The 19,377-nt window shown below is 46.5% G+C and overlaps 1 protein-coding gene across 1 annotated transcript in view; it reads left to right on the top strand.

Moving 5' to 3' along the window:
• Positions 1–19,377, top strand: part of LOC145337189 (adenosine deaminase domain-containing protein 1-like) — an 87,059-nt gene that overhangs the window by 56,824 nt on the left and 10,858 nt on the right. The window contains exons 6-8 of the mRNA XM_080181996.1: positions 2,166–2,291; positions 10,214–10,355; positions 16,215–16,382. Of these exons, the coding sequence (XP_080038122.1) occupies positions 2,166–2,291; positions 10,214–10,355; positions 16,215–16,382 (436 nt within the window). The remainder of the gene's footprint in view (positions 1–2,165; positions 2,292–10,213; positions 10,356–16,214; positions 16,383–19,377) is intronic.

Raw genomic sequence — 19,377 nt, 5'->3', positions numbered from 1 at the left:
GCCATTCCTACACCAGCAGATTGTTGTCTTTCACACGTACTACTGCAATGTGAAACCTAGCAGTGGGCCTGAAAAAGCTGCAGTAATGGAGCTGACATTGCCTAATGAAGGCCAAAGGCCTTGTTACAAGCTCTTGTCATCTGCCCTTTAATGGCCTGACTGGCTATAGTATGGTTCAGTGGTGATCCCATTGCAATACCAGTCACAAATTCCCTCTTGATACTGGGAAGTCTACTAAAGTCATCCAATTCTGTGATTGTGGGCAGTTTTACTTTATCACTATGCAGCTGACAAAGTGATGTTCAGTCTCCCGCTAGGTGCTGTACTTTACGGAGGAAAGAAGGTTTGCATTGTAAATGTAAAAAGCAAAGAAGGAAAGATTTTTTTTTAATTAACAGTATGCAAGCGTTGCTGACTAGGCCAGCATTTATTCCCCCATCCCTAAGTACCTTCAAAGGTGGTGGTGACCTGCCTTCTTGAACTGCTGCAGTCCCTGAGATATAGGTACGCCAACAGCGCTGTTGGGGAGGGATTCAGGATTTAGATCCAGCGACAATGAAGCAATGGTGATAGAAGGACAAGGTAGCAGCAAAGGCGGATTTGAGGAGTCTTGTGCGAACCTTCTGTTACACTCCCCCGCCCCCGGCCGAGCCCATTCATCCTTGCTCCACAGAAAGCAAAGGCACAAGCCAGAGACGTACACAAGTTGATCACTGCTTCAATGATTTTTTCACTTGTAAAAACATCTCTCACTCTCCTCCAGCCATCTCTCATTCTTCTTCCCCCAGCATTCTCAAAATTTCACTAACCTTTCTTGCCTGGGGTCTTGAAGACAGCTTCTTGTGTCACTTGTTATCTTCCCCTGCTGGTAAGGTTTGATTCAATGCCTTGCTATTGCTGGCTGTCCTGCCCTCTTGAGCCCTGGTCAAGTTGCCCCCTTGCTGCTCAATAGCTGCTGATGATGGCTCACCTCAGCTTGCATCTTTTGCCTGGTGCCTTGCACCTCACCTCGCTGTGCTGGCTGGCCTGCCCTCAGCCCTGGGTCAAGAAACCTGCAGGCTGTGCCTTTTCTTTGCTAAAATAAAACACAGGATCTTCTGCCTCTGCCTCTGCCTCTCCGTCCTCAACGAGTTGGTTTTCATTCTTTGCGTGGGTGCTCCAACATTTGGGCTGGTCTGTTTTCTTGTTCTAAGGAGACCAATCAGAGGCTGTTGTGGCTCAGCATTGCCCACTGAAAGGTTATCAGTCTCTGATTAGCGTTCTTAGTCAATGGGTGGTGCAGGGACCCTGGCTGGTTGGGGCCCTGTGCTTAGGCATGGTGTGTTTCATTGTAAATCCACTTCTGGGCAACAGATACCTGGGAATACCACCACCTGGAGTATCCCCTCCTATTCAATCACCATCCTGACTTGGAAATATATCATTATTCACTGTGTCACTGAGTTTTAAAATCCTGGAACTCCTTTTCCAATAACACTGCGAATGTACCTACACCACGTGGTCTGCAGTGGTTCATGAAGGCAGCTCACCACTACCTTCCCGAGGTTAATTAAGGATGGAGAATAAATGCTGCTGTCACGAAAAACAATGGAGCAATGACCATATTTTTAATATATATTCATTGAGGGATAAATGTTGGAAAGGACATTGAGGAGAATTTTCATGAAATCTTTTACATCCAACTGAAAGGACTGAGCAAACCTCTGTTTAATGTCTGATCTAAAATACAAGACCTCCAACAGTACTTAACACAGCAGTGAGTGTCAAGCTTCTGGAATAGGCTTTTACCTGCAATCTTCTAACTGAGAGGCAAGACTGGCATGCCCACAAAACTGCATATTTTACAAGTGTAAAGTTGAAAGCGCTTTGCTATCAATTAGGCTAGTACATAAGTGGTGCAGGAAATGGAGGAAGGATTGTTTTAACAGGGAAGGAGCAAGGGGCTTCTGGACAAATACATGACTAAGATGGGTTTTGAGGGATATGATCCCTGGAAGGGTAGGGGGTTTTAGTTCAGACGGGCAGCATGTTTGATGCAGGTTTGGCAGGCTGAAGGCTTGTTCCTGTGCTTTTTTTACCTTTTGTTCCTTGTTTCAGTGAAAATATCTCAATCTACTTACTTTCCAAATCCAGTTATTGAATGCACCTCTTGTGATTGATTTCAGAATATCTAATTATTCACCCTGTCCGGTGTGCAGCAGTTAGCAACTGTATATTGAATATGCTGTTGGAGTCTCTTCCCAAATACAAAAGCTGCAAAGGGAGCCTTGCTGCTTTCATAGTGGAGAAAGGTAAGGTAGTCTTTCTTTGCATGGCACTCAGTGTAATGGAAAACTACAATTTGAGGTGGAAAATGAGTAAGATTTGGTTCTTCCCCTCACAGATTTTTTAAGTAATTTTATCATTAAATTTAACATATGGTAAATAAAAAGATGACAAAAATGAATGTTCCTGATTGCACTAAGTCATGATGGTTTAGCACAGATGATAGAGGAAACTCTTAGATTCAAGTACTTAACTGCTGCTGAAAAGTGATTTGAGTGTGGGTGAATAGTGTTTCAACAAATGCTGGCAGTCCACATATTGTAGCCTTTGTTGATTGCGTACAAGAAGCAGTAGATTGATCCTTACTCATTACCTAGAATTGTTTTGGCTGATTTCAAAGTTGACTTCAGTCACAGGTGGAAGCTGTAAACTGACTTCTGGAACATTGATTGCAGAATTACATCAGATCATTTTTCAAAACAAAACCATTAGACGGCAACACTTCCAGCTGAAACTATTTGTAAATGAACGTTGCTTCCTTCAATGACTTAAAGTCGCAGTTGGGATGTGCTGGCATCTTTGTTGTTGCCAATGCACTGGAGCTTGACTGTCTTCCCTCTCCAGCCCCCTAGAGCTTTGCCAATCCTTTTGAAGGTACCGTGCTTGTTCTTCTTTGTCCAAAGTGCAGCATTCCCTATCATCTCAGTCAGATGGGAGTCATTTCATGCTGCTGGTCTGGGAAGTGGCTTGGTCGCTTCTTGACTCCTTTTTCATTTGGCCCTGCCTGAAAAACTCCCTGTGGACAGTCTGCTGCTTTCTGCTCCAGTGATTCAGCCTGCTGAGGAGTGGCAGGTTCTGGGGACAGTGCTGATGTTTGGGCGTCTGCTGCTTCACTCTTTTCCTTCATATTGCCTCTCTCTGCCTCTCTCTCTTTCTCGCTCGCTCTGCCTCTCTCTCTTTCTCGCTCGCTCTGCCTCTCTCTCTTTCTCGCTCGCTCTGCCTCTCTCTCTTTCTCGCTCGCTCTGCCTCTCTCTCTTTCTCGCTCGCTCTGCCTCTCTCTCTTTCTCGCTCGCTCTGCCTCTCTCTCTTTCTCGCTCGCTCTGCCTCTCTCTCTTTCTCGCTCGCTCTGCCTCTCTCTCTTTCTCGCTCGCTCTGCCTCTCTCTCTTTCTCGCTCGCTCTGCCTCTCTCTCTTTCTCGCTCGCTCTGCCTCTCTCTCTTTCTCGCTCGCTCTGCCTCTCTCTCTTTCTCGCTCGCTCTGCCTCTCTCTCTTTCTCGCTCGCTCTGCCTCTCTCTCTTTCTCGCTCGCTCTGCCTCTCTCTCTTTCTCGCTCGCTCTGCCTCTCTCTCTTTCTCGCTCGCTCTGCCTCTCTCTCTTTCTCGCTCGCTCTGCCTCTCTCTCTTTCTCGCTCGCTCTGCCTCTCTCTCTTTCTCGCTCGCTCTGCCTCTCTCTCTTTCTCGCTCGCTCTGCCTCTCTCTCTTTCTCGCTCGCTCTGCCTCTCTCTCTTTCTCGCTCGCTCTGCCTCTCTCTCTTTCTCGCTCGCTCTGCCTCTCTCTCTTTCTCGCTCGCTCTGCCTCTCTCTCTTTCTCGCTCGCTCTGCCTCTCTCTCTTTCTCGCTCGCTCTGCCTCTCTCTCTTTCTCGCTCGCTCTGCCTCTCTCTCTTTCTCGCTCGCTCTGCCTCTCTCTCTTTCTCGCTCGCTCTGCCTCTCTCTCTTTCTCGCTCGCTCTGCCTCTCTCTCTCTCTCTCTCGCCCGCTCTGTCTCTCTCTCTCTCTCTCTCTCTCGCCCGCTCTGCCTCTCTCTCTCTCTCTCTCGCCCGCTCTGCCTCTCTCTCTCTCTCTCTCTCGCCCGCTCTGCCTCTCTCTCTCTCTCTCTCTCTCTCTCTCGCCCGCTCTGCCTCTCTCTCTCTCTCGCCCGCTCTGCCTCTCTCTCTCTCTCTCTCTCTCTCTCTCTCGCCCGCTCTGCCTCTCTCTCTCTCTCGCCCGCTCTGCCTCTCTCTCTCTCTCTCTCTCTCTCTCGCCCGCTCTGTCTCTCTCTCTCTCGCCCGCTCTGTCTCTCTCTCTCTCGCCCGCTCTGTCTCTCTCTCTCTCGCCCGCTCTGCCTCTCTCTCTCTCGCCCGCTCTGCCTCTCTCTCTCGCCCGCTCTGCCTCTCTCTCTCGCCCGCTCTGCCTCTCTCTCTCGCCCGCTCTGCCTCTCTCTCTCGCCCGCTCTGCCTCTCTCTCTCGCCCGCTCTGCCTCTCTCTCTCGCCCGCTCTGCCTCTCTCTCTCGCCCGCTCTGCCTCTCTCTCTCGCCCGCTCTGCCTCTCTCTCTCGCCCGCTCTGCCTCTCTCTCTCGCCCGCTCTGCCTCTCTCTCTCGCCCGCTCTGCCTCTCTCTCTCGCCCGCTCTGCCTCTCTCTCTCTCTCTCTCTCTCGCCCGCTCTGCCTCTCTCTCTCTCTCTCTCTCTCTCTCGCCTGCTCTGCCTCTCTCTCTCTCTCGCCCGCTCTGCCTCTCTCTCTCTCTCTCTCTCTCTCTCTCGCCTGCTCTGCCTCTCTCTCTCTCTCTCTCGCCTGCTCTGCCTCTCTCTCTCTCTCTCTCTCTCTCTCTCCTCGCCCGCTCTGCCTCTCTCTCTCTCGCCCGCTCTGCCTCTCTCTCTCTCTCTCTCTCGCCCGCTCTGCCTCTCTCTCTCTCTCTCTCTCGCCCGCTCTGCCTCTCTCTCTCTCGCCCGCTCTGCCTCTCTCTCTCTCGCCCGCTCTGCCTCTCTCTCTCTCTCTCTCTCGCCCGCTCTGCCTCTCTCTCTCTCTCTCTCTCTCTCGCCCGCTCTGCCCCTCTCTCTCTCTCTCTCTCTCTCGCCCGCTCTGCCTCTCTCTCTCTCTCTCTCTCTCTCTCTCTCTCGCCTGCTCTGCCTCTCTCTCTCTCTCTCTCGCCTGCTCTGCCTCTCTCTCTCTCTCTCTCTCTCTCTCTCTCTCTCTCTCTCTCTCTCTCTCTCGCCCGCTCTGCCTCTCTCTCTCTCGCCCGCTCTGCCTCTCTCTCTCTCTCTCTCGCCCGCTCTGCCTCTCTCTCTCTCTCTCTCTCTCTCGCCCGCTCTGCCTCTCTCTCTCTCTCTCTCTCGCCCGCTCTGCCTCTCTCTCTCTCTCTCTCTCTCGCCCGCTCTGCCCCTCTCTCTCTCTCTCGCCCGCTCTGCCTCTCTCTCTCTCTCTCTCTCTCTCTCTCTCGCCCGCTCTGCCTCTCTCTCTCTCCCGCTCTGCCTCTCTCTCTCTCTCTCTCTCTCTCTCTCTCTCTCGCCCGCTCTGCCTCTCTCTCTCTCTCTCTCTCTCTCTCTCCCGCTCTGCCTCTCTCTCTCTCTCTCTCTCTCGCCCGCTCTGCCTCTCTCTCTCTCTCTCGCCCGCTCTGCCTCTCTCTCTCTCTCTCTCTCTCGCCCGCTCTGCCTCTCTCTCTCTCTCTCGCCCGCTCTGCCTCTCTCTCTCTCTCTCTCTCTCGCCTGCTCTGCCTCTCTCTCTCTCTCTCTCTCTCTCTCTCTCTCGCCCGCTCTGTCTCTCTCTCTCTCTCTCTCTCTCTCGCCCGCTCTGCCTCTCTCTCTCTCTCGCCCGCTCTGCCTCTCTCTCTCTCTCTCTCTCGCCCGCTCTGCCCTCTCTCTCTCTCTCGCCCGCTCTGCCTCTCTCTCTCTCTCTCTCTCTCTCTCTCTCTCTCTCTCTCTCTCCCCCGCTCTGCCTCTCTCTCTCTCTCTCTCTCTCTCTCTCTCCCGCTCTGCCTCTCTCTCTCTCTCTCTCTCTCTCTCGCCCGCTCTGCCTCTCTCTCTCTCTCTCTCTCTCTCTCGCCCGCTCTGCCTCTCTCTCTCTCTCTCTCTCTCTCTCGCCCGCTCTGCCTCTCTCTCTCTCTCTCTCTCTCTCTCTCGCCCGCTCTGCCTCTCTCTCTCTCTCTCTCTCTCTCTCTCGCCCGCTCTGCCTCTCTCTCTCTCTCTCTCTCTCTCTCTCTCTCGCCCGCTCTGCGCCTCTCTCTCTCTCTCTCTCTCTCTCTCGCCCGCTCTGCCTCTCTCTCTCTCTCGCCCGCTCTGCCTCTCTCTCTCTCTCGCCCGCTGTTGGTTCCAAGGCAGCAGCAATTAGAATCATAGAACCCTACAGTGCAGAAAGAGGCCCTTCAGTCCATCGAGTCTGCACCGAACACAATCCCACCCAGGCCCTACCCCCATATCCCTTCACGTTCCCCACTAATCCCTCTAACCTACACAACGCAGGACACCAAGGGGCAATTTTAGCATGGCCAGTCAACCTATTCCGCACATCTTTGGACTGTGGAAGGAAACCGGAGCACCCGGAGGAAACCCACGCAGACACAAGGAGAATGTGCTGGGAATCGAATCTAGGTCCCTGGAGCTGTGAAGCAGCAGTGCCAACCACTGTGCTACCGTGCCGCCTGTGTTGAGGGTGTGTCGATGGTTTAGGTTAAAAATGGAAAAGAACAATCAACAATCCAGAGGTGAGACTAATTGAGTCAATGGAGCAAGGACGGATCTGGGCCCAGTAAACTGAAGCCAAAGGCTCGCAGGAATAACTGTGTGAACATAAGAACATAAGAAATAGGAGCAGGAGTAGGCCATCTAGCCCTTCGAGCCTGCTCCGCCATTCAATAAGATGATGGCTGATCTGAAGTGGATCAGTTCCACTTTTCCGCTTTCTCCCCATAACCCTTAATTCCCTTGTCTGTCAAAAACCTATCTACCCGTGACTTAAATATATTTAGCGAGGCAGCCTCCACCACTTCAATAGGCAGAGAATTCCAGAGATTCACCACCCTTTGAGTGAAGAAGTTCCTCCTCAACTCTGATCTAAACTGCTCCTCCTCCCCCCCCCCCATCTTGAGGCTGTGCCCTCTAGTCCTGTTGTCCTTTCTGAGCAGGAAGAATCTCTCTACCTCTATCCTATCCATCCCCTTCATTATCTTATACATCTCTATAAGATCCCCCCTCATCCTTCTAAACTCCAACGAGTACAGACCCAGTCTATTTAGTCTGTCTTCATAGTCCAACCCCCTCATCTCCGCTATCAGCCTAGTGGACCTCCTCTGCACTCCCTCCAAGGCCAAAATATCCTTGCGCAAGTGCGGCGACCAAAACTGCACACAGTACTCCAGCTGCGGCCTCACCAGTGCCCTGTACAGTTGCAGCAAGACCTCCCTGCTTTTATATTCTATCCCCCTTGCTATAAAGGCCAGCATCCCATTCGCCTTCTTCATCGCCTACTGCACCTGCAGACTGGGTTTTTGTGACTCATGCACAAGGATCCTCAGGTCCCTCTGCACCGTAGCATGCTGCAGCTTTTTGCCCTTTAAATAGTAATCCTTCCTACTATTATTCCTGCCAAAGTGGATAACCTCTCACTTGCTAACATTGTGCTCCATCTGCCAGGTGTTCGCCCACTCGCTCAGCCTATCTAGATCCCTCTGCAGACTTTCCACATCCTCCGCACAATTTGCTTTTCCACTTATCTTTGTGTCATCAGCAAATTTCATTACCCTACGCTCAGCCCCCTCCTCCAGATCATCGAAATAAATGGTAAATAGCTAAGGCCCCAGCACCGATCCCTGTGGCACTCCACTAGTTACCAACCGCTAATCAGAATAGCACCCATTGATACCAACTCTCTGCCTCCTATTAGACAACCAATCCTCTATCCACGCTAACACCTTACCCCCAACTCCATGCCCCCTAACCTTCTGAAGCAACCTTTTGTGCGGCACCTTATCAAAGGCCTTTTGAAAATCGAGAAACACCACATCCACCGGTTCCCCTCTCTACCGCTCTAGTCACATCCTCATAGAATTCCAATAAATTTGTCAAACACGACTTCCCCTTAACATCCATGCTACGTCTGCTCTATCAAACAATTCTTCTCAAGGTGCCTTGCTATTTCTTCTTTGATGACGGATTCAAGCATTTTTCCAACAACAGACGTTAAACTAACCGGCCTATAATTCCCTGCGTTTTGCCTGCTACCTTTTTTAAACAGCGGCGTCACATTAGCCGTTTTCCAATCTTCTGGCACTTCCCTGGAATCCAGCGAAGTTTGGTAAATAATCACTAAGGCATCTACTATCACCTCTGCCATTTCCTTCAGAACCTTGGGGTGCATTCCATCCGGTCCTGGGGACTTGTCCACCATCAGTCCCACTAGTCGATCAAGCACTACCTCTCTAGTGACAGTAATCGGATTCAGGCCCTCAACTCCTAGCAACCTTCTATCTTTAATACCCGGCAAACTATTTGCGTCCTCCTCCGTGAAGACCGAGGCAAAAAACTTATTTAAGGCCTCAGCCATTTCCTCATCTCCCACCACTAAATCCCCCCTCTCATCCTCTAAGGGTCCAACATTCACTCTAGCCAGCCTCCTCCTCTTTATATATTTATAAAAATTCTTACTGTCCTTTTTTATATTTAGTGCTAGTTTAGCTTCATAGTCTATCCTTCCTTTCTTTATCAACTTCTTAGTCAATCTTTGTTGATTTTTAAACCTCTCCCAATCTTCTACTCGCCCACTACTTTTAGCCACTCTAAATGCATCAACTTTTAATTTAATACTCTCCTTTATTTCCTTCGATAACCACGGCTGATTATCCCTTCTCCTACATTCCTTCTTTACCATCGGAATAAATTTCTGCTAAGCACCGAGAAAGATCTCCTTGAAGATCCTCCACTGTTCCTCAGCAGTCCTACCGACCAATCTGCGCCCCCAATCTACATTTGCCAATTCCCCTCTCATCCTATCATACTCCCCTCTGTTCAAACAGAGGACACGGGTCCGGGACCCTATTTTCTCATCCTCCATCTGCATCAAAAACTCAACCGTACAATGATCGCTCGTCCCAAGAGGATCCCTCACAACAAGATCCCTAATTCTATCTGCCTCGTTACATAACACCAGATCTAAGATAGCTTGCTCCCTCGTTGGTTCCGTCACACACTGTTCAAGGAAACTATCCCGACAGCATTCCAAGAACTCTTCCTCAAGCCCACCGCGTCTGACATGGGTCAACCAATCAATATGCAGATTGAAATCCCCCATAATTATCGCCGTTCCATTTCTGCACGCATCATAGCTAATGTCCTCCATAGCAGGCAACATCCTCATGCGGAAAGATTGGACATGTTGCAACTTTATAGAACCTTAGTTAGGCTGCACTTGGAACATAGCGTTCAGTTCTGCTCACTACACTACCAGAAGAATATGGAGGCTTTGGAGAGGGTACAGGAAAGATTTACCAGGATATTGCCTAGTATTGGGAGGATGGAGAAACTTGGTTTGTTCTCACTGGAATGACGGAGGTCAAGGGGCGACCTAATAGAAGTCTACAAGATTACGAGGGGCACGGACAGAGTGGATAGAAAGAAGCTTTTTCCCAGGGTGGAAGAGTCAATTACTAGAAGGCAAAAGTTTAAGGGGCGAGGGGGAAGGTTTAAGAGAGATGTACAAGGCAAGTTTTTTTTTGCACAGGGTAAGGAATTCACTGCCAGGGGAAGTGGTGGAAGCAGATACAATAGTAACTTTTAAGGGGCATCTGGACAAATACATTAATAGGAGGGGTTAGAGGGATATGGTCCCTGCAAGGGTCAGGTGTTTTAGTTCAGGCATGCAGCATGGTCGGTGCAGGCTTGGAGGTCTGAAGGGCCTGTTCCTGTGTTGCAATTTTCTTTATTTTTGTTCTAACCCTGCAGCATACCATACAAGATCTTCCATATTTCTGCAATAATATCCTTCAATTTTCACCTTGAGTATTATTGCCTGCACTTCTACGAATTCTTGCTGTTCTTACACTTATTGAGTAGGATTTTTGTCATCCTTAATGAAATTAGAGTTTTGTACTGTAGACCTACATCCCTTAGGTGTACTAAGACTCCAAATTGATTGACTGTACATCCAGATAACTTCTCTGTATTGTTCCTGTAAAGATTACACACATTCCACTTTTTGATTTCACAGTGACAGAAGATGGCAACAGTGAACAGTACGATGTGGTTGCTTTGGGAACAGGTGAAACTTGTTACAGCAGTTGGATACATTTTGATGGGCATTTACTCCATGACTGCCACGCTGTAGTGATTGCAAGACGGGCATTGCAAAGGTAATGAATGACACACAAAACTTTCTGTATATAGACTTCCACCTATCAAAACATGTCGTGAGACTTCTCCCTCACATCATAACACTCTCATTACTCTGGTATTTAGCATATTGCTTCATAAGTAGTTCATCCAAATGTAAAGTGATGTTAAACATTTGCATCCTCAACACTGCACAAGAGAACCTCAAGACTGATGCCTTGTATGAGGATCCTCGTATGAGAATGCTGGAGAAACTTGGACTTTTGTTTTGCTGACAGTCCTGATCAACCATGAAAATTAGCTTTAGAGAAGTGAAGAGAAAATGTACAAAAGGCATGAACCCAATGACCTTCCTTTCATTATAAGATCAGAGGTGGGGATGTTCATAGTTGATTGCACCATTCACAACTGCTCAGATCTGCAGTCCAGGTCCATATGCAGCAAGACCTAGTCAGGGGTAAGTTTTTTACAGACAGGGTGGTGAGTGAGTGGAATCGGCTGCCATCGATGCTGGTGGAGGTGAACCCGTTGGGGTCTTTTAAGAGACTTCTGGATGAGTACATGGGATTTAATGGGATTGAGGGTTATAGATAGGCCTGGTAGGTACGGATATGATCGGCGCAACTTGTAGGCCGAAGGGCCTGTTTGAGCTGTAGTGTTCTATGTATTCAACATCGGACTGATAAGTTAAAGGCAAAATACTGCAGATGCTGGAATCTGAAACAAATAGAGAAAAAACTCAGCAGATCAGGCATCTGTGGAGAGAGAATAGAGCCAATGTGTTTCAAGTCAGAATCATCCAGACTTGAAACATTCGCTCTATTCTCTCTCCACAGATGATGTCAGACCTGCTAAGATTATCCATACTTTTCTGTCTTTGTTAAGTAACACTTGTGCTATGTGACTAGGGAATGATGATCTCCAACGAAAGAGAATCAAACCATTTTGCTTCAACTTTCAGTGGCATTACCATTGCTGGGGGCTACCACTGACTAGAAATTGATCTGGACTAGCCATATAAATACTGTGGCTACAAGAGCAGGTCAAGATGCTAGGAATTCTGCAGGGAGTAACTTCCCTCCAGACTCCCAAAGCCATTTAACCATCTACAAGACACAAGTCAGGACTATGATGGAATGCACTGTCTTTGCTTGAATGAGTGTGGCACAAACAACAGTGCAGAAACCGAACACACAGGACAAAGCAGTCCCACTTCATTAGCACTTAGGAAGCAAAAAACAAGAAGGCAGATTACTACCTGAATAGCTGTAAATTGGGAGAGAGGAGTGTGCAGCTGAGTGCCCTTGTGCACCAGTCACTGAAGGTAAGCATGCAGGTGCAGCAGGCGGTGAAGAAGGCAAATGGCATGTTGACCTTCATTGCAAGAGGTTTTGAGTACAGTAGCAGGGGTTTGTTGTTGCAACCATACAGGGCCTGAGGCCACACCTAGAGTATTGTGTGCAGTTCTCCTTTTCTGAGGAAGGATGTTCTTGCTCTCGAGGGAGTGCAGCAAAGGTTTACCAGGCTGATTCTGGGGATGGCAGGACCAAAGCGTGAGGAGAGTTTGACTAGGTTAGGATTGTTTTTGCTGGAGTTCAGATGAATGAAGGGGGATCTCATTGAGACCTATGAAATTCCAACTGATCTAGACAGGATAGATGCAAAGAAGATGTTCCCGATGGTGGGGGAGTCCAGAACCAGGGGTCACAATCTGAGGATTCAGGGTAGACCATTTAAGACAGAGGTGAGAAGACGTTTCTTCATCCAAGGGTGGTGAGCCTGTGGAATTCATTACCATAGGAAGTAGTTGCTGCCAACACATTGAATGCATTCAAGAGGCGGCTGGATGTAACACTTGGGGTAAATGGGACCAAATGTTATAGGGTTAGGCTGTTGAAATGGATGATAACTGTGATCTTAATGAATGGCGGAGCAGAATCAAAGGGCCAATGGCCTCCTGCTGCTCCTATTTTTTATGTTTCAATTTTAGCACTCCATCCACCACCTTCAATGTTTGCACCCTTTATCACCGATGCAGAGTTAAAGTGTGTGCCATTTGGCATGGTGGCACTGCTGCCTCACAACTCCAGGAACCTAGGTTCAGTTCTGGTCTTGGGTGACTGTATGGCGTTTACACATTCTTCCCTGTCTGCATGGGTTTCCTCCAGGTGCTCCAGTTTCCTCTCATACTCCAAAGACCTGCAGGTTAGGTTGATTGTCCATGCTAAATTGCCCCTGAGTGTTAGGGGGGTTAGCAGGGTAAATAGGTGGGGCTACAGGCTTAGGGCCTGGGGTAAGACTCTCTGTCAGAGAGTTGGTACAGACTTGATGGCCAAATGGCCTCCTTCTCCACTGTAGAGATTCTATGGCGTGATTGCAGTGGTTCAAGAAGGTAACTCAGTACCATTTTCTCAAGGGCATTTCGAAATGGGCAGTAAATGCTGACCTTACCACCATTGGCCACATGCTGTGGAGGAAAGAAATTGAAAATTAAAGTTCAATCATGCAAGAAGAACTAACGAAACTTTAGCATTGTAGATGTGTATTATTATCCAAGGATGTTCAAGTTGTAAGTGGCATCATTATCTTCTGTGATCCTCTCTTTTCTGAAGAATCTAATGTGAGATTGACATAGAAGATATCCACAAAACTGGCAGTTCATTTGCTAATTGATGCTTGGGGGAACTTGTGCAACTGAACCTCCTCTAACCATCCTCTGGGCATGTTGACGTTTGATGTTGATAGTTTTCAGAGCATGCAGAACTGAATTTTAGTGCTTTCCTGTTGGCTGCTGCTTTTTCTTCAGAGAGCAGGTCTGCAATGCAGAAATTTTTATGGCTCTTTTTTAGGGTATCTGTGTATCCTTTGTACTGTTGGATTTTGCAGCGGAGAAGACTGATTGCATCTGAGTGGATCCATTGGCCTCTCTTTAATGTTTATCTTGACACAACTTGCATTTTTCTTCTTAATCTCCAGGAAATTTATCATATCACACTTTATATAACTGCATTTTAGTTGCACTTAATTTGCATAGGCAGCTTAATACTTAACCTCCATCCTCGTTTTCATGGAGTAAAATTGACAATACCAACAGGGTATCTGCATTTTTATCTTGTCAGCAATATATTGTGTTGCTTCAGATGAAATTACTAATCTCGTTTTCTCAAATTAATATGCTTTCATTGAATAATCATTTTCTGCAGGGACCCTGTGCCATTACAAAACACCATTGCAACACATAATCATCCCAAAGGTTCTACCGTGTCAGCAGCAAACTGTTGCCCTTGTGTGACAGAAATCCAGTCTGCTGTGTGACAGAGGGCATCTAAATAAATCATTGGCCTTTTTCACCCATATCTCATAGAATCCCTACAGTGCAGAAGGAGACCATTCAGCCCATTGAGCCTGCATCGACACCAATCCTACTCAGGCCCTATCTTTGTAGCCCCACGTATTTACCCCACTAATCCCCCTGATGCTAAGAGGCAATTTAGCATGGTTAATCCACCTACCCTGCACATCTATAGACTGTGGGAGGAAACCCATGCAGACACAGAGAGAATGTGCGAACTCCACACACGTATTGACCTGAGTCTGGAACTGAACCCAAATCCCTGGCACTGAGGCAGCAGTGCTAACCGCTGTAGACAGCTTGTAGTTCTCTTGAAATCATTTTTAATTATTTGCAAATGGACAATTTAATTTGGTATTGGCTTGGTCCACGCCTGCTATACTACAAGTTCCATAAAACTTGAATTGAATAACTGCACTTTCAGACAGATATCCTGTGTCGTGGAGTTAGTATTGTCTCCAAGTTTCTGCTCCGTATAATACAAAGTGTGATGTGGAGATGCTAACATTGAACTGGGGTAAGCACAGTAAGAAGTCTCACATCACCAGGTTAAAGTCCATAGGTTTATTTGGTAGCGCAAGCCGCAAGCTTTTGGAGCGTTGCTCCATCATCAGGTGAGTGGGAGTTGTGTTCAGAAACAGGTATATATAGACACAAACTCAATTTACAAGATAATGTTTTGGAGCCAGCAGTTTGCGGTGTCAATGGTAGCCATGATGTCTTGGAGCTGGTAGTATTACTTTGTAAATTGAGTTTGTGTCTATATATGCCCTATTTGTGAACACAACTCCTACTCACCTGATGATAGGGCAACGTTCTGAAAGCTTGTGGCTTGTGCTTCCAGTTAAACCTGTTGGACTTTAACCTGGTGTTGTGAGACTCCTTACTGTAATACAAACTAGCCCAATGTGTACCCTGGCTTGCAGTTCTGACTCCAGCAACATCTGAGCAGGTTGATACCATGCATGCTGTTTTTGGACCATGTAATATAACAGCTCCCTCTAAAGTGTTTCACAGGCATTGCCGAGTAACTTCCAATTTCTCAAATTCAGGATCTTTTTCCATATTTTAATATTGAAAATAAATTATTATCCAGTTTTTGAGCATAAAACAGTTCACTCAGTGGAAGACCAATAATCTCAAGTTTGAGAATGTGTAGAATAGTGGCTTTCCCAAGTCCATAACAATGAAAACAAGGCAGACATGAAATGTAATTCGCTCTTATCCAGACATGAAATGGAACCGATATTCAGACTGGTGTAAAAGTTCGAACACTCGAGCGCTCTCTCTCTCTCTCACACGCGCACGCACGCACACACACACACACTCTCTCTCTCTCTCTCTCTCTCTCTCTAGTACCTTGCCCAGCTATTGAAATTGGTGATATAGCTCTCTGTGTATTTTTCACCTTGCTTATTCTTATTGGGGAATGAGAACAAACAAAATCATTATAATGACAAGGGTGATTTTTCATTTGATTCCAGACAATAATTGTTGGTGGGAATACAACTTCAAGGGTATAACAATGAAGTCTGACCTGTGCAATTGACTCCCAATTACAGTTTCTACCAGGAATTACTGGGCAGTGATCAAGAGTGAGAACACTGCCTTGGCAACTATTCATCCTTAGCATCCTGAAACCCATTGTACAAAGAGCCCCCAGCTTTTGTCACGACACTACGGACTTCCTACCCAAGAACATTTTGGCAACTGTTGACAGACTGAGCTCAAAACCTGGGCTATATCGCAAGATATATCCCAGATATGTATTGCAAGACCACAAGGAACTACAAAAGGTTGTGACTGTAGCCCAATCCATCACACAAACCGGCCTCCATCCATTGACTCTGTGTGCACTTCCCGCTGCTTCAACAAAGCAGCCAGCATAATTAAGGACCTCAAGCACCCCGGGCATTCTCTCTTCCACCTTCTTCCATCGGGAAGAAGATACAAAAGCCTGAGACCACGTACCAACCGACTCAAGAACAGCTTCTTCCCTGCTGCTGTCAGACTTTTGAATGGGCTTATCTTGCATTGAATTGATCTTTCTTTACACCCTAACTATGACTGTAACAATAAATTCTGCACACTCTCATTTTCTTCCCATGAATGGTGTGTGGCATGCAAGAAGCAATACTTTTCATTGTATGTTAATGCATATGACAATAATCAAATCAAAAACTGGTCTGTATATTAAGTTATCACAGCTTATGTTTGAAGTTTGATTTTCAAACGGCTTTTTATTAATATGGAATACAGGAAGAGAAGAAAGATGTGCAGGTTAAGTTGATTGGCCATGCTAAATTGACCTATTGTGAGGGGATTAACAGAGTAAATATGTGGGGTTACGGGAATAGGGCCTGTGTGGGATTGTGGTCAGTGTGGGTTCGATGGGCCGAATGGCCTCCTGTACGGATTCTATGATTCTAAACAAATGTAATAAGAAAAGGTTCTACCTTTTGTAATACGAATATCTAATATTGTGATATCCTTTCTATAGCTGGTAACTTCTTTTTCATTTTTACAGATATTTGTTTAAGCAGCTTCTTCTGTTGTGCAGTAATGACCCTGAGGGTTTAGAAAAATGTATCTTCTGCAAGTCTTCAGGAAATGATTTACTCTCACTCAAGAAAAATATATTTCTTCATCTCTACCTTGGCAAAATTCCAAAAGGGGCTGCTCAGAGCATTCTCATGTAAGTGTACTCAGCTGTGACTCTGGTGGGTATTTAAAAAATGTTTAGTCTGTGTGAAATGCAAGTGAAAATATTTATCAGTTAACCTGTATTTTTACAAGGAATATTCAGAGGAACGATGGAACATATAATGAAAACAAAACTCTAAACGTATTGGTTCTAGGTATAAAAGTCCACTAGCAATTGTGATTGTACAGATCCTTTCATTCAATCCTTTGAGTCCTGTTTAGCTGTTGGTCACCAATGTTCCATTAAGCAACAGCAACTACTTTGATTTATATACCTTTTTAGCATAGTAAAACATCTTGAACATAATCAAACACAATTTAACGTCACGCTGTGGATTGTAGAAGCGTTTGAAAGGTGTATGTATGTGAGTGCATGCTCTCAAAATGTTGATGTTGATAATTTAGTTGAAATCAAGATTCTACTGACTGCTGCTCACAAGATTCCCACTATTCTCACTGGCATGTCCAATGATATTTTCCCTAATACTAAGGTAAAATACAATGGATTCTGAAAATCTGAAATAAAAGCAGAAAATGCATGAAACAGTCAGCTTCAGGCATCATCTGTGAGAAAAGAAAGTAATCATTTCAGATCTATAATCTTTAATCAGAACCGAGCAAAGTGAGAAACGTGATCGGTTTGAAGGGAAGAGAGTTGGGGAACAGAACATGGGTTAAATCAGTGATAGGGCTGAGGGCTGGCACGATGAAGCATTTAAAACATTCATGGGTCTCAGCCAGAACAGGAACAGAGAAAGAGGTGTTTCAAGGAGCTGTGAATGGCAGGATCCTGATTAGCTGCCATTCAAAAGCAAATATTGGAAATAAAAGAGAAAGGAGTGAAGATAAAAATCAAACCAGCAAAGAAAAAACAAACAAAAGGTCACAGGCCTCAGTCAAAAATTGTTGAACACAGTGTTAAGTGCAGGATATTGCAGAGTGCCCAGTGAAAAGAAGTACTGTTCCTCAAACTTCAGCTTTTTTGGAGCATTACAGGAGACCCAAGAACAGAATGAGGGCAAGGTGGAGATTTTTAAGATGAGGTGATTGGAAGTTCAGGACCATACTTGTAGATTGAGAATTATTGTGCCAAGCATCCACCCACCCTTTTGGTCTGCCCATTGTAAAGCAGGCTGCATTGTCTGCAGAAAATGTAGTGTACTAAGTTGAAAAAAAAATACAATTGCATTTTCACCAGGAGAGAATATTTGGGACCTTGTATAGTCAGAAGTTAGATGGCAAAAGGGAAGGCGTTGCATTTCCCACACTTGCATGGAAAGGTGTTGTGGGAAGGGGAGAAATATTGGGGGTGACTAGGATATCAGTGAGGAAGTAGTCCTTTTTGAATACTGAAAGGGGAGGGGAAAGCAGTGTTGGCACCACAGGAGGTGGAGGTGGCTGAAATGGTGAAGGGTCATCCACTGAAAAAGGAGACTACTGGTGGATTAGACAAGGGAAATCCTATAATGATTCCAGTAGAGCTGGCAAGGAATGAGAGCAGAAATGCATGACAAAGAATAGACACGGTCAAGAACCCTCACTGGCCATGATGGCAGTGATTCCTCAGTTGAGGATAAATTAATTTGTTGGAATGGCTGGCGTGGAAATCTGACTCATCCGAATAAAGATGACAGAGATGGGGAAACTGAACTCAATCTCTCTTTGTACGACAATCCTGCCATCTGCAAAACCAGTCTGGTGAACCTTAACTGCACTCGCTCTGAGATAAACAGGTAGTTTATCCTAACTTAGATAATGAGACAATGACTGCACACAACATTGCAGGTGTAGCCTCACCAAGCCCCATACAGCTGCAGTAAGAGATGCTTCCTGTACTCAAGCCCTCTTGCAATGAAGGCAAACTATCATTTGCCTTCCTAACTGCTTGCTGTACCTGCATGCTTGTTTTCAATGACTGTTTTACTGGGACATCCAGGTCCTTTTGTATGTCAACATTTCCCTATCTATCACCATTGTTTCTGCATCTGAAGTGTACAACTTCACAGTTATCCACATTATACTGCGGCGGGGGGGGCTGCAATTCTCACAAAAACAATTCTAAGTGTCAAATTTGCGTAAAAACTGGAGTAAATTCTGTTGGTATTTTTTCAGCAGGAGTTTCACAATGAATGTCCTATATTCTGTGCACTGCAGTGTACCTTGGCTTGAATCGTGCTAAACATCAGTGGGCAGGGCCTATTCTCACTGGAGAGGCCAGCAGCATATTGCTGAGTGGGCCATGGCTTATGCTCCAATCTGTCAATGCCAAGATCAGTGTGGCCCTGCATCTCCTGCCACCAGATCACTGGTGAATCCTGCGACTCAGCATCGTTGCCTTTTCAACTCTCCCCATGGCCCAGTCAATGGTCTGCTGGATGTGTCTGGGCCAACCTTGATGTCCTCCCCACCCCCTGCAGCCCTGACTGACACACACCACCCCCCACCATCACAATGGTCAGCTCTGATCACTGACCTCCCTCCTTCTGTCACTCATCCTGAAGAAGTCTGACAACACCAGGTTTAAGTCCAACCAATTTATTTGATAGTAAACTCACAAGCTTTCGGGGTTTGTCCCTTCGTCAGTTGAATGGAGAGCTCTGGCCTCAAACAGAGCATTTAACAGCACAGACAGTTTACAGATTACTGATTAGAATGCGAGTTTTTACAACTAACCTGCTATTCAAGTCTTAAAGATGCGGACAATGTGAGTGGAAAGAGCATTATGCATAAGTTAAAGAGATGTGTATTGGAGACATTCCACTCGTGCTCTATTTCTCCTCTCTTATTCAATCTCTTTGTCATAAACTTCTCCCAACCCTCAGGCTTGCTACTTTTTTCTGGCAACCTCATTGGACTCCTCCTTGTATCTAATACCATCCTCAATTTCCTTTATAAGCCACAGTTGATTGTCTCCATTTCCAACCAATAAGCTCGGAAGTTGAGGGAGAAAAAAGTCAGGGATTGTCCCTGTGAAGGCGCAGTAAGTG

The sequence above is a fragment of the Carcharhinus amblyrhynchos genome, unplaced genomic scaffold (genome assembly GCF_965287045.1).
Source record: "Carcharhinus amblyrhynchos unplaced genomic scaffold, sCarAmb.v2.hapA scaffold_44, whole genome shotgun sequence".
NCBI classification, from domain to species: domain Eukaryota; kingdom Metazoa; phylum Chordata; class Chondrichthyes; order Carcharhiniformes; family Carcharhinidae; genus Carcharhinus; species Carcharhinus amblyrhynchos.
This window is presented reverse-complemented; position numbering and strand designations above follow the sequence as displayed.